General features: G+C 36.7%; 2 protein-coding genes across 2 annotated transcripts; both read left to right on the top strand.

The window, feature by feature from the left end:
- Positions 1-751: 751 nt before the first annotated feature.
- Positions 752-1717, top strand: LOC120226323 (olfactory receptor 52N4-like). The gene has a single exon (XM_039224515.1). The coding sequence runs from the start codon at positions 752-754 to the stop codon at positions 1715-1717; it is 966 nt and encodes a 321-aa protein (XP_039080446.1).
- A 9934-nt stretch (positions 1718-11651) lies between these two features.
- LOC120226315 (olfactory receptor 56B1) lies at positions 11652-12632 on the top strand. Its single transcript, XM_039224507.1, has one exon. It carries the CDS (start codon positions 11652-11654, stop codon positions 12630-12632), a length of 981 nt encoding a protein of 326 aa, XP_039080438.1.
- The last annotated feature ends 3794 nt before the right edge of the window (positions 12633-16426 follow it).

Raw genomic sequence — 16426 nt, 5'->3', positions numbered from 1 at the left:
TTTTTACAGTGATTTATGTATTTATGTTCTGTTTTTACTCTTAGAGTTTCCTTTTGTATTTTCCAAATAGTAATTAAAATATATTTCAATAATTTTTTTTATTTTTTATTTTTTTTTTATTTCAATAATTTTTAAAGCATTCTGGCACCTGTACTTTTCAATACGATATCTGAGAAACAGGGTGACCCTCAGGCTATTTCCTTAGGAGAATCCTCCTATTCAGAAACTGATAAAGTATGTCATGATTTGGCTCTATTTCTAGAACCATCTCCAACTTCCTAATGCCCACATGGAAAAGACATTACTATATACTTTTTCTCAAAATATGATTTATTTAAAGCATGATGATTTTTCATGTTTATTTTTCTAGAGCATATGTACAGTTGTCAATATTTAAATAATGTATTTAAACAAATATAGCTTCATAAAAAATAATAACCAAATGTCCTCTATAAATGGATGCCATTTGTCTATTAAAGAACTAGGCAACTATTAAGCAATAAAAAGTATTTGTTGTCTACAATGATAGATGAGTGAATTAAAAATGCACAAATATAAAAAAATCTATTTGGTTTAAATAATATTTATATTCATATTCCCTGGAAGTTAGAAAAATTGGTTGTTTGGCCATTGAAATGCATCTTGGGGGAAAAGGGCAAAAGAAATTAAGACAAGATGTTTTCTTCTCTGATCTCTGTCTAGGAGGACCCACAAATTCTATAAGATGATTAATGATCATCCTAGGTTGATGATGCTAATGTTAAACCAAACAGACCTGACCCCAGCCTCATTCATTCTTAATGGGATCCCAGGACTGGAGGACATGCACTTGTGGATTTCCTTCCCATTCTGCTCCATGTATGCTGTGGCAATGGTAGGGAACTGTGGGCTCCTCTACCTCATCTGCTATGAGGACTCCCTGCACAGACCCATGTATTACTTTTTAGCCATGCTTTCCCTAACTGACCTTTTCATATGCTCTAGTACAATCCCTAAAGCCCTCAGCATATTCTGGTTACATTTCAAGGAAATCAGCTTTGATGAGTGTCTGGTCCAAATGTTCTTTGTCCATACCTTCACAGGGATGGAGTCTGGGGTGCTCATGCTTATGGCCCTGGACCGTTATGTGGCCATCTGTTACCCTCTGCGCTACTCAGCTATCCTCACCAATCCTGTCATTGCAAAGGCTGGGCTCTCCACCTTTCTCAGAGGGGTGTTGCTCATCATTCCTTTCACTTTCCTCACCAAGCACCTGCCCTACTGCAGAGGGAATATAATTCCTCACACCTACTGTGACCACATGTCTGTAGCCAAGTTATCCTGTGGAAATATCAATGCTAATGTTTTCTATGGTCTGATTGTTGCCCTCCTGATTGGGGGCTTTGACATCCTGTGCATCACAATCTCCTACACCATGATCCTCCGGACGGTGGTCAGCCTCTCCTCGGCAGATGCTCGGCAGAAGGCCTTCAGCACCTGCACTGCCCACATCTGTGCCATTGTCTTCTCCTACAGTCCAGCCTTCTTCTCCTTCTTTTCCCACCGCTTTGGGGGCCACACGATCCCTCCATCTTGCCACATCATTGTGGCCAATATTTATCTGCTCTTGCCTCCCACTATGAACCCTATTGTCTATGGGGTGAAAACCAAGCAGATACGAGACTGTGTCATCAGGATTTTTTCAGGTTCTAAGGACATCAAATCCCACAGCATATGAAAGGAATATTAGTCTGGGTTGGGGGTGAAAAGGGAAAGAATGCTACTCTCTGCTGTTTAGGCAGGAGAATTTCCCAGAATAGGTATATAATTTTTTCAGGTAAGCATGATTAACAGTTTATTCCCATTAAGTTGTCTGCAGAAGACCAAAGTAATTTTTCATGCCACATCACCCTCCATATGCGCTTTTTACCTCCAGGTTTTCTGTGTAGTTGAGGTCTTAGTGATATTAGGTTCCAAGAAAGAAAAACACTGATGAGCAGCTGGGCCAATTATCCAGGAAATTAAATCACATGAAACTAATGATCTGGGTCTAGATGACCCAATTTATTCAGCCACTTATAAAAGATGAAACTAGAAAGTGTTCTATGAGGTCATTGGTATAATGAGGTGTAAGCCGCTTGGGTCCTATGAGAAACTTGGTGATCTAGTACCGGGCCAGATCTCTCCTAGAATGAGACATTCACATAATTGCTTCCTTCCCAACTAGTAGGTTGTGAGTTTTATTCAAGATGGTTTTCAATGAATGCACAGCTTGGAAGGATCTATAAATAATAGGACAATATGAGAGACTTCTGGGCAACTTTTCAATGGAAACAATGGAAGCCAAAAGACAAATGATAGTTTGGAAGTCCTGAAAAAATACTTACAACTCAGAATTCTAATCTAATGAAAAACCCTTCAAAAAAAGATAAAATAAATACCTATTCACATGAACTAAAGCTGAGAAGAAATACTAAAGTAAGTATGTTATTCAGAATTTAGAATAATGATTATCTGATGGAAGGTCAGAACAAAGTATTGGAATACTTAACAAAACTAATACTGAAGAAAAATACAATAATGACAATAATAACACTTATTTTATTGGCCCAAAGATAGCAATAGGAACAAAGAAAAGAACAGATAGAACAATAGGAACATGGCAAACTTGACAAATTATGGCAGTGTTACATAAGTTGATGAAGCAATTCAATGAAAGAAAATGAAATGAAAATTAAGAAAATATCCTTAAAAACTATAATATTTTTAGAAGACATTAAACACCCACACACAGGGGCGCCTGGGTAGCTTAGTCGCTTGAGCATCTGCCTTTTGCTTAGGTCATGATCTCGCGGTTCGTGGGTTCAAGCCCTGCGTCGGGCTCTGTGCTGACTGCCAGCTCAGAGCCTGGAGCCTGTTTCAGTCTGTGACTCCCTCTCTCTCTGACCCTCCCTTGTTCATGCTGTCTCTCTCTCCTAGAAATAAATAAAAATATTAAATAAAAATAAACACCCACACACATAAATAAAATGAGAAAAAGCTTATGTGGTTGGGCCAAAGTAGATTTTAACACAGTGAATATTAGGAGTAATAAAATGCAACATTCCATGATTATAGTAGCAACTCCACAAGAAAGAGACCTAACTTTGTATGTGCTTAATATCATTATAGGTACATACCCATATATACATACAAACAAAGAGCTGGAAAATACTGGAAAGGGAAATTATCAAATCCACAGTGAAATTATCAAATCCACAGTGATATTTTAACATATCCTCTCAGCAAATGAAAAGTAGAGAATTAGAAAAATCTAAAGAGTATAGAATATCTGAACATAAGCCAATTAAGCCAATTGCCCTGTACAGTAAACAACATCCATCAGCTTTAAGTATAGTTTTATTTTTCAAGCAAGTATAAAGCACTCACCAGAATAAACAAAAAGAGTGTGTCAGGAACAGCTTTATCCCAATACGCTTGAAAATGTGGATGAAATAGACACATATTAAAAATAGTACAAGAGATCTAAGAAGAAATATAAGGTTATAGTAGTCATATGTCTATTAAGAAAATGAATTGGAGCACCTGTGTGGCTTAGTTGGTTGAGTGTCAGACTGCCTCGGGTCATGATCTTACTGTTTATGAGTTCAAATCTCACATTGGCTTTCTGCTGTCAGCATGGAGCCCACTTTGGATTCTCTGCCACTTTCTCTGTCCTTCCCTGCTTATACTCTCTCTCTCAAAAAAAGAAAAAAAATGTTTTTAAAAGAGAAAATAAATCAGTTCCCTAAAATCTCCATGAGCATGTGTGTACGTATGTGAATGTGTGTGAGTGTTGGGGGTTGTATGATAATACATTATGACCAAGTGGGATTTATTCCAGAAACTCAAAGTTGGTTGGCTGAGAACACACACAAAAGTAATCAATTTACATATCAGAAAATAGATTTAAATAGGAAAAAATAATAAAATTATTACAACAGATTAAGAAAAATTTGTTTTAATTAAACATCCATTCATGATAAAAACACAGCAAAATCTTAATTTAGAAGGAAATTTTAACCTGATAAAAGGCATGCACAAAAAACCTACAGCTGACTTCCTAATTAATGATGAAATATGAAAACATTTCTCCCTGAAGATGATAGTAAGACAAAAAGGTCAACTCTTCCCACTTCTATCCAACATTGCACTAGACATCCAAGCAGTGGAATAAAATAAAAAAGGGGCAAAGGCATTAATATTGAAAAGACTCAAAAGACTCTTCCTTTTCATTTGAAAGTGGAAAATGTAACACACCAACACTAGGGAATGCTGCCAAAGCAATTTCTAGAAGAAAACTTTCCAACACTAAATGCATATATTAAGAAAAAAAACAACTTTATACACAAGGAACTAGAAAAAGAACAAACAAAAATCAAAGCAAGGAGAAAGAATGAAATCACAAAAGGTAGAGCTAAATAAAATGGAGACCACAAAACAATAGCAAATATCAATGAAAGTGAGGCCTAGGTTTTTGAAAAGATAAACAAAATTGGCCAACCTTTAGCTGAACTTACTAAGAAAAAGAGAAAGAGGTATCAAATAAACAAAACCAGAAATGAAAGAGGAGACTTTACACTGATACCACATAAAACACATGTGATTATTAGAAATTACTATGAAAATTCTATGCCGACAAATAATACAGGAGAATGTATTCTCTATTACAATAATTGTCAGTTAATATATTGATCCTTCCAATATTTCCCTTCAAAATGCTATTTTGCAACCTGTGTACAAAATATATTAAGAACTCTCAGAACTCAATCTTTAAAAAAGTCTTAAAAAACCTTAATCTTTTCTCAATTAAAAACTGAGCAAAGGATATGAATAGATTTCTCCAAAGAAGATAAAAATGTTAATAAGCAACATGAAGAGTTGCTCAACATTATTAGTCATTAAAGAAATGTAAAACAAAATTATATGAGATACCATTCATGTCCACTAGAATGGTTATAATAAAAAACAGTAATAATCATGTTAGTGAGAATGTAGAAAAATTGGAACCTTCAGACACTGCTGATGTGGATGCAAAAAAATTTAAAAATTGCTATTTTGCTCTCAACTACTTTTCTATGTGCTGATAAGCAATCTTTACATGCATGCTTCAAATGCACCTCATGCTTGTCATGACCTAATATGAATTTATTCTCTTCTGTAACTTGGTCCTTCTCCAATCTTCCTTTAGAATGTGAATAACATCATGTGCCATCCCACTGCATATATCAGAAACTGGAATTGTTCTTTGGTCATCTAAATATGAGACCTTGAAACCACAAAGCCCTTAGAAGAGAACATAAGCAGTCATTTCTTTGCCATCAGCTACAGCATCAGTTTCCTTGATATGTCTTCTAAGTCAAGGGAAACACCGCAAGAAAAAAACTATACTAACCAAGGTAAAAAACTTTCTGCATAGTTAAGGAAAACATCAACAGAACATAAAGACAACTTACTGAATGGGAGAAGATATTTGTAAATGATATATCCAATAAGGGGTTAATATCCAAAACTGCAAAGAACTTACACAACTGAACACCAAAACCTCCCAAATAATCCAATTGAAAAATGAACAGATGACCTGAATAGACATTTTTCCAAACATGACACACAGTGGGCCAACAAATACATGAAAAGATCATAACATCACTAAGCATCAGGGAAAGGAAATTTAAAACTACGATGAGATATCACTATCATAATGGTTAGAATCTAAAGGGCAAGAAATAGTATGTGGTGATGAGGATGTGGAAAAAAAGGAAACATTTGTGCACTGCTGGTGGGAATGCAAATTGGTATAGCCACTGTGGAAAAGAGTATGGATCTCTCTTAAATAATTAAAAACAGGAATAATGTCTGATCCAATAATTCTGCTATTGGGTATTTATACGAAGAAAATGAAAACTTTTATTCTAAAAGATATTTACCTCTCTGTGTTTATTGAAGCACCATTTACAATAACCAAGATATGAAAGCAACCTGTGTCCATTAATTACAAATAGATAAAGAAGTAAATATATATAATGAATAATAATATAATACACTAATATAATAAATATATATAATGGAATAGTGCTCAGCCATAAAAAAGAATGAGATCTTGTCATTTGCTACAACGTGTGACAGCGAAATAAGTCAAAGAAAAAAACAAATGTCATATGATTTCACATATATGTGGAATCTAAAAAGCAAAACAGGGGCACTTGGTTGGTTGAGTTGGTTAAATGTCCGACTTTGCCTCAGGTCATGATTTTATGGTTCATGAGTTCAAGCCCCACATTGACTCTCTGCTCTCAGCACAAACCTACTTAGGATCTTCTGCTCTCCCTCTTTCTCATTCTCTCTCAGATTAAATAAACATTAAAAACATAAATATTAAAAAACACATGATAAACAAATTAAAAGCAGAATCAAACCTATAAATACAGAGAACAAACTAATGGTTGCCAGCAGGGAGGGGTGATGAGGTAACAGGTGAAAGTGAGAATGGATACTGCTTTCAGTTATGGAATGAATAAGTCATGGGGATGAAAGGTACAGCATAGGGAATACAATCAGAGGTACAGTAATAGGCCTATACGGTGACAGATGTTAGCTACACTCTGGTGAGCATAGTATAAGGCATAAACTTGCTTAATCATTATGTTGTACACTTGAACTTAATGTAGCTTTTCTATCAACTATACTCAAGAAAAAAAAATTTTAAGACAAAAGTTAAAAAAATAAAAGAATTAGGGATGCCTGGATGGCTCAGTCAGTTAAGCATCTGACTTGAGCTCTGGTCATGATCTCATGGTTCATGGGTTCGAGCCTTGTGTAGTGTTGGGAGGCATTCTGAGCGCACTAGTCGAGAAAACTCCTGGTGAGGTTAAAGCAAGTTTGCACGGTCTCTTGCCAATCAGATGACGACCGATATCCACCCCCACTGAATTATTTCTGCTTGAGCACCAATCCCCGAAGGTACCTTGTTGATCAATATTAGGAGTGACTTGTCCCCTTATTCCGGCCCTGGTAGGATGGTTGCTTCTTGTGAAGGAATTTATTGTGGGAACTTCTTTCTATTATGGGAACAGACATCATGTCTCCAGCAGGTCCTGTTTCCCTCCATACTTTCCCTTGAGCTATGAACAGGCTAATGAGCCTTACTCATAAAAGATTGACCTTTACATGTACAATTCTGTTTCTACTGTTGTGTTAGTCCAGGATGTTCATACAGCTCAATTTGTAAATCATTTTTTCATAAATGTTTTTCATGTTCTATTTTTTCTAGAAATCATAAAATTAGACACAAAGGTAAATGCTCTTTTAGAGGTTATTCTATGTATTGGAAATGAGCTAAACTCTTTAAAGGTACGGTTGGCTCTCCAGTGCCATAAAACATGTAACTGGAAAATCAAGTCCTGCTCAGAGACAAAGAGACTAACTTAGAAGGAACAGATAAGAGCAGAACATAAGTTACTACATATATCTTTGCTAACTGATAATGTATAGCAGTCCCTTCTCTAAGGCCTACATTCTACAAACACCTTCCCTTACCCTGGCATCTGTGATGAGGATGGATAAGAGTATCTATAAACCTATAACTTAATCTTAGCGTTATTAAAATGTGAACACCTTGTTATTTTCTTAGTTATTCAACCTCATTATAATTGGGGCAGTTCTGCAAGAAGACTTCTGTAAAACCTGTTTCTGTACATTTTCCAAAAACATCTTATCACAGAGAACTATCCATTGTAAAAATTCCATTTTCTGATGCCATGTTAACATTTGACCTATATATAAAGACACCAAAACCGACAGGACAGAGATGCAGAAAGAATCTCAGGGCTCTTTCACTCTCTTTCTTGCCGACACCGTCCATCTTTCAGGGACCCCTGGACCTGCTGGAGCCAGCCTCTGGCAGCGTCGGGATCTGTGCTGACAGCTAGCTCAGAGCCTGGAGCCTGTTTCGGATTCTGTGTCTCCTTCTCTCTCTGACCCTCCCCTGCTCACGCTGTCTCTCTCTCTCTCTCAGAAATAAGTAAAACATTAAAAAAATTAAGAATAAATAAATAAAAATAAAAGAATTGTTCTTTGGTCATAAAAGTGATCAATTTTACCTGCAACATACCTTCTAAGTCTATTCACTTTTCTCTATCTTCACTGCCCCTATCCTAGTGCAAGATAAAATCATCTCTCCTTTGGATTACTGTTACTCAACTGATTTACTTATATTTACCCTTGGCACATTTAATCTGGTCTCCACATCACTGTGAGGTCCTAATTCTCCTTTAAAAAAAACTTTCAGTGATCCCTTATTATCCTCCCATAAATTTGCTTATAAGTCTCTGGCCTCTGTTAACTCAACAAGTCTATTTCACACCATATCTCATTTCCACCGCTCCTTAGTGCATTTATCCTCTTTTATTGCTGGAACTTAACATGATCCCCTCACTTCAGCATCTTAAACTTCTTGGAATCCTTTGCCTCTCCCTACTCCCCATCACCAAACACACACCAGAGTTAAGTCTTACTCAAACATGTGGCCTCACAAAAAAACAAAAACAAAACAAAAACAAAAAAAAAAACATGTGGCCTTGACCCAAACTAGTGTTTCTTCTGGAAATCCCTCTCTGACACCAAGACTAAATTAATTCTCCCATTATATGCTCTCATATCTCTGGGTATTTTTGCTTTAAATAACTTCTCCTAGTCTATAGGTAAGTATTTGCTAGATTCTTTATTTAGTGTTTTATCCCCCTGCCCAAACTAGGCCACTGTTTCTGTGAGAACAGGGACCATGACAGTTTTATTGACCATTTTATGCCTGCCATATTTTGTTAACACAGTAGAAGCTCAATAGATATATATGGGGTGAATAAATACTTTCTCCTTTAGGAGTGTATTTTTAAAGCATAACAACATAACCACAGAATTTAAAATCCCCTGAAATTTTGTACTTAAGAACAATTCAAACACTAATAAAGTTGCCCACTTTATATAGGGCTATTTTCATTTCATAAATAAAGACATTTTTCTGCTTATGTAAGCTCACAGTTTACACTGATAAGAAATGTGTCTCTGAATCAATCTCCCTTCCAACCTTTTGGGATTTAACATCTTAGGAATTCTGCTTTCTCTATGGGCTGTTCTCTCTTCATGTCTCTAAGGGAAGTCTATTATCTTTAGACCACTGAGCTTCTTACTGCTTCCCATAAAATCCAGAAGCTAATAATTTCTATCCCATGTGTGAGCAGAGAGCACAACCTCACCTCATGTGAAAGCGTCACTCTCAAAGTTGTGTCTTTTTTCAGGGTAGGAAACCCCTGCCATTGCCAGGATCTCAGACTGTGAGTCTCTGCTCCTAACCACAGGTGAAGTACTAAATCCTTGTCATGATCACATTGACTAAATCCCAGAGCATCCAATGGCAGCTCATTCTTAACCTTTTCTTATGTTGTTTTGCACAAGCGATCTTTCCTCTGCCCTGGGAGTAAATAAAGTCTTGGAGAAGCTTATCAAAAGGATTAGGGCTAAAATTAGAGATATAAGGTTTGTGTGGTGATATAGAAGTGACCTCATTTATAAAACAGCTGCTAGATTGTCTTCAGGATCAATATATTAATGTTTTATTTAGCAGGATCACACTCCATGTCCTGCTAACCTTTAAGTGCTAAAAAGATTAAAAACACTTATTTCTTTTCTGCAAACTCAAATCTGTTCCTTCTCTGAACTGTATCACTCTAGTATCAATCATGGGAAAATATCAAAGATACAAGGCTGTGTCTTTGATATGAGGATATATAATAATAAATGAGTATTTGGCAAAAATACCAGACCCATACAGTCAAGTGGGTCACACACGTTGAAGTACCCAAGATGGAACTATGAAGCTGAACTCCTCAGGAATTCTACCTAAAAGGCCAAAGTCAAACCAGCCTCATTTCCAAACCTCTTTTGTGCCTGTTTGGTTACAATTTGCTGCGAACACCTGTAGATGATTTTAAGTGTTCACCAAATTACATAACCGTTAAAGAAGGATGATTTTCCCCATGATTAGGTGGTACATGTTTCCCCGAACTTAGAGGCAGCAAAACATTTCTGAAAACAAACAAACAAAACAAAACCTGCATCTAGTTGTCACGAATCTTCTCTTGTTGGTGTTAACACGAGCGAATTTGAATTTCTTTCATATATGTCTTTCTATATTTAAAGGTAATTATATGAAGAATAAATCCATAAGTTCCTTATGTGCTATAAACGAATTTAATCTATTTGAAAGAAAGTGTGAGGGCATAGATCATTCTAAGCAAGAGAATGCAGTTTTAGGAAGGCCAGCTGGCTGATCAAAGGAAAGAAGCGCGGGGAGAGGCGCAAGTGACTAGATAAGACTCTGAAGCAACAGCGCTCAGGAGAAGGGCCGCGTGGTGAAGTAAGGGGGAGAAACCACAGGACAACGGAGCAGTTGTTTAGTCAAAGGAAAGGCTGCTGCTGTGTGACTTTCAGGCTTGGCTCGTTGGGCTTCTGAACAGAATAAAGAGTACATGCAAAACACCAGCGCCTGAAGAGAGTTGAGTCTAGTTTTGAACATGAATCTGAATATACAATGGCAGTTTCCTCAAAGACAACTAATTCTACTTGTTAATAAAATAAAAATCATCATACTACCTGTGCTAAATGCTATATTGATATGTCTTTGTAGATTCTCTAGGACTAAACCAGAAAATATTTTCTATGATCTGTCTCTATTATGTGACTCCTTAATCAACAAATTCAGTCATGTTCACTTAACTTTTCAAGCTAGTCTTTTGTGATCTTCTTAGAAGTCTATGTAAAGCAGAATATTAAAAAAGGTATTCTAATTTGCATCAATCTTATGTTGGAAAATGTTTAAAGTCTGTGATATAAGATTTGTGGAGGCTATGTAAAACCTTACTGGACATCTATCTATAACAACTAGAATTATGAAACTACAAAATTTCATCTCCCATAATTCTGTATTAAAAAATCTCCTTGTGGTTCGTTAATAAATATCTGAAGCAATATTGAGAGAAATAGGAAGAAATCACACATCCCCTTGATTCCACAAAATTTCTGAAGAGACGAAGAAAGTCCAACAAGGAAAAAACTAGAATCATATTTATGTGATGGTCCCATTTTCTTCTTTTGTTTTTTCTTTCCTTTCCTTTCCTTTTTTGTTTTCTTTTCTTTTTTCTTCTCCCTCCTCTTCTCTGTTCTTTTCATTTTATTTAAATCCAGATTAGTTAAAATATGGTGTAATTATGGTTTCATGAGTAGAATTTAGAAATCTATTACTTACATATAACCTGCAGTGCTCATCCCTACAAGTGCCTCCTTAATGCTGTGATGGTCCCTAATTGGTATAAATAAGGATAAGGCCAATAGAGATTCCAGATGCATGCTGAACTGTCCCTCAATTGTCAACTATGATCATTGCTCCTTATAAGTTTAATTTCTAGTGTAAAAGCCCCAGAACTTCATGGTAATTTACCTTCAATTCCTGTAAGGAATATACAACAACTCATTTGGTTATAGCACCAACTATGCTATGTGGACATTAAAAAAAAATGTTTGATGATAATTCAGCTCAAAGAAAGCAACCTTGAAAACCATTTTTTCCGTCTTAGGAAAAGATGTCTGCGTCTCTGAAGGGCTCTAACGGCTCCAAATTCCAGGTGTCTGAGTTCATCCTGATGGGACTCCCAGGCATTCACAGCTGGCAACACTGGCTCTCCTTACCATTGACAATACTCTACCTCTCAGCAATTGGTGCTAATATCCTCATCCTCGTCACCATCTGCCAGGATCCTGCTCTTCAGCAGCCTATGTACTATTTCCTAGGCATCCTCTCTGTGGTGGACATGGGCCTGGCCACCACCATCATGCCCAAGATCCTGGCCATCTTCTGGTTCGATGCCAAGGTCATCAGCCTTCCTGAGTGTTTTGCTCAGATCTATGCCATTCACTGCTTTGTGGGCATGGAGTCTGGTATCTTCCTCTGCATGGCTTTTGATAGATACATGGCGATTTGTCACCCTCTTCGCTACCCATCAATTGTCACCAATGCCTTAATCTTAAGAGCTACTGTGTTCATGGTACTAAGAAACGGCTTGTTTGTCATTCCAGTGCCAGTGCTAGCAGCCCAACGTAATTATTGCTCCAGGAATGAGATTGAGCACTGCCTGTGCTCTAACCTTGGAGTCACCAGCCTGGCTTGTGATGACAGGAGGCCAAACAGCATCTGCCAGTTGGTTCTGGCATGGCTTGGAATGGGGAGTGACCTAGGTCTTATAATATTGTCATACACTTTGATTCTGCGCTCTGTACTTAAACTGAATTCGGCTGAAGCTGCATCCAAAGCTCTGAGCACCTGTAGTTCCCATCTGATCCTTATCCTATTCTTCTACACTGTTGTTGTAGTGCTTTCAGTAACTCATTTGGCAGAAACTGAGGCCCCTTTGATCCCAGTTCTACTCAATGTGCTGCACAACATCATCCCCCCTTGCCTCAACCCTATGGTTTATGCACTGAGGACTAAGGAACTTAGGGCAGGCTTCCAAAAGGTGTTTTGTTTGAGCTTAGAAAAGAAAACAAGGTGTCGGAGACCTTCATGATGTACATGAACTTCAGCTTCTTCTAAGTTGGATAGAATTTCAGATATGACGGGGGAAGTGAATGCCTTTGAGATATCTTTTTCACATTGTAAAAGCATCTGTAGACAACAATGACAAAAACAACAAACATTCACAGTAGCTCAAAAATATTGGTAAGAGCTGAATATATTTGAGAAGAGGAAGGAGTTTCTACCAAAACAAATCAAATGGAATAAATGCTAGAATATAAGATTTATATCTCTCTCCTAAATGAAAAGTTAATATAATAATGAAAACACACACACAACCAAGGAAATAAATGATCTATAACTTGAGTTATTGTTGATGCTGGTTTATTGATAGCTGTTCCTTGGGTGCAACATCTGTCCACCTGAACAAGTGTCATTCCAGTAACGTCCCTGCAGAGGCAGAAATAGAAATTACTTCAGATGATCAAAGCCTAATCAGCCTATCATGGGGCTTGGGATAGAATAAGGCCAGATGACCAGACCTGGATAAACTTAACTCAAAAGATACAGTTGGGTAGGGCAGATACAAGAAGGATGAGAGAGGGACAGAGAGAGAGAGAGAGAGAGAGAGAGAGAGAGAGGAATATAGATGCACACAAAGATTTATCTTTTGCTCCATTTGTCTTTCCAGTTCTGCTATCCAGCACTCTGCACTGTTCTATACCCTAAATGTCTGAAGCTCATATACCATGTAACCTGGGCTCCTTTTTTTCCCAGCACCAGATTAGGTTGTACCAATGGGAATCACTGGCAGAATATTTGAGTGCAAGAAGAAAGTTTCAGTTTTATTCTTCTCTCAGCCCACTTTGACATTGGGGTTCTGACTAGAGTGCCAATAAAGCATTTACCAGGTGTGCATCTGCAGCAGCTATAGCTAGTATGGTTTTACCCCAGAATGTTTTAAAATATTTAGAGCACAATCTAGCCATTATGTTGATCTCCACTATTTTTTTCAACATCCATTTTTGTTTCCTTAACATCACCTACAAGCCAGTAAATGGCAACTTCATTTAATTCTCCTGAGACTCTCGTTTGTCTGTATCTTTTGTTTCTTCCCGAGACTCTGACTGACTCATGAGCTTTACCTAAACCACGACCACCTCTATTGCAAATACTATTCCATGAGGAATAGGATGTAAGCAGTGTGAGGAGGTGTGAAGCAAATCTACAGATAGACAGAAATAAAGAAGTCTGTAAGACAACAGACAGTTGCAGGATATTTATCCCAGTGAAAAACTTTGCTCTTTCCCATGTTGCTAAAACCAATGAATAGCAAAAATAAGCCTTACCTTAATATGTGATGAATCTCATTATGATCTGGGCTCGTTTCCACTGATCCCATGATTAGAGTATCATTAAGTAGCTGGCATATCTTATGGATTATCTCATTAAAATTGAGGATTAGTTTGGGGCACAGGACTACCACATGATAATAGTTCTATTACATACTGTATACTATCACTCATCTTACAGTTAGAAATTAAAGGTAAATTCTGGCATCCCACACAAACTTGAATTTATTTTCATTTAAACTTTGATAAAGAAAAAAAAAAACAATTTCCAGAGGACTCATTAAACTACTATCATTATGGTTAAGATGACAGAGCAGCATGGAGACCCTAAGCTTGTTTCATCCCTGAAACATAGCTAGATTCACATGAAACAATTTTGCACACCTAGGAAATTGATCTGAGGAAATCACAATTTGTATAACTTGAGCCACAGAACTTGGAAGTGCGTAGTGTGAAGAGTGAACTGAGGGAGAGAAAAGCCACAGAGGTAGGGAGGTGTTTTGGGGAAGAGAGGACAGAGAATGGGGGATAGTGCAGTGCATTGGGAGAGTGAAGGGAAAACGCTTTCTGAAAGTAGTTGGAGAGAAAGAGAACGAATGAGTGAACACTTTCAGGGGACTGAACAAGAAATCTATTCCTGAAACCACTGACAGGGTGAAATCTTGCTATACCGAGATGGAATCTTGAACGGATGCCATGATGGCAAGGATTGATGGAGTAGAGTAGCAAATGAGGAATATAGAAATAATGGAGAATAATGAAGTAGAAAAAAAGAGCGGAATAAAAGCAAAAGCATGATATAAGACTTAGAGAACTCAGTTACCTATTAAAAAGGTACAATATCTGAATCATAGGGGTCCCATAAGATGAAAAGAGATTTAAAAAAGGGGGAAGGTTTATCTGAGCAAATTATAGTGGAAAAAATTTCCTAATCTGGGGAATAACATAGACATCAAAATCCAAGAAGCTCAGAGAACTCCCATTGGATTCAACAAAAACCGACCATCTACAAGGCATATCATAGTCAAATTTACAAAATACACAGACAAGGAAAGAATTTGGAAAGCATCAAGGGAAACAAAAGTCCTTAACCTATAAGGGAAGACAGATCACGTTAGCAGCAGATCCACAGAAACTTCACAGGCCGGAGGAGTGGCAGGATATTGTCAACGTGCTAAATCAGAAAAATCTGCAACGAAGAATTCTTTATCCAGCAAGGCTGTCATTCAAAATAGAAGGAAAGGTCAGAGTTTCTCAGACAAATAAAAACTAAAAGAGTTTATGACCGTTAAAGCAACCCTGCAAGAAATTTTAAGGGGGACTCTCTGTGGGGAGAAAAGACAAAACAAAACAAGAAAGATCAAAAGTAGTAAAGACTAGATAGGACCAGAGAACACCACCAGAAACTCCAATTCTGCCCATTTTTTTCACTGGATTATTTGCTTTTTGGGTATTGAGTTTGAAAAGTTCTTTACAGATTTTGGATACTAACCCTTAACAGATATGTCCTTTGCAAATATCTTCTCCCATTCCATTGGTTGCCTTTTAGTTTTGTTGGATGACCTTTTATTCAATCAAAATAACCCCATTTTGGAATGACTAATTATATAATTTAGATCAAAATTCCAACATATATTATAGTACATCATCATCACTTTTTATTAGAACATATATAATACATACATATCAATACATTTACATATATGTAGTTTTAAAATCAGGATAAAAATACACCAGATTCCTTCCTGGTTGTAGAACTATATGTGGTTTTTGATCTCCTTTAAAACAGCTTCCTATTTTCCCAAATTGTTCAATGTATGTTGGTATTACTTTTATCTATCTTTAATAGATAAAAAATTAAAATCAGTTATGTTTTTTAAAATTATCACTATCATCATGATTATTTCAGGGTTTTTATTGATATAATTTTTTTCCTAACTAAATATGTGGGTGTAATAAGGCTAATGTTTTGGTGACTTTCTTTTTTATATTGCCATAATAGTCATCATCTCTCTCCCTTAAAAGTAATCAGTTAAACCAGGGGCTATCACTTACATGTAAATGATGAAGAACTAAATTATATTACTGAAAGAATATTACACTATATGTTAACTAACTAGAGTTTAAATAAAATCTTGAAACAAACAAAAAATAAATAAAAATAAACCAGGGATCATGTTTACATATTTCTTTTTTTTATTTTTTATTTTTATTTTTTTGTTTTTGACATATTTTATTTTTTTTAATTTTTTTTTTTACAAATAGTTTATTGTCAAATTAGTTTCCACATAACAGCCAGTGCTCATTCCCACAAGTGCCCTCTTCCATGCCCATCCGCCTTCCCCCCCACATCCATCAGTCTTCAGTTTTTGTCAGCATTCAAGAGTCTCTCATGGTTTGCCTCTCTCCCTTTCCCCCACCATTTCTCCCCTTCTTCTCCCCCTTGTTCCTCAGTTAAATTCCTCCTAATCCTCCTATACGTGCAAACATATGA

This window comes from Hyaena hyaena, unplaced genomic scaffold, assembly GCF_003009895.1.
Source record: "Hyaena hyaena isolate Hyena2069 unplaced genomic scaffold, ASM300989v1 scaffold_1659, whole genome shotgun sequence".
NCBI lineage: Eukaryota > Metazoa > Chordata > Mammalia > Carnivora > Hyaenidae > Hyaena > Hyaena hyaena.
The sequence above is the reverse complement of the archived record's forward strand: the minus strand, read 5'-3'. Positions and strand labels throughout refer to the sequence as shown.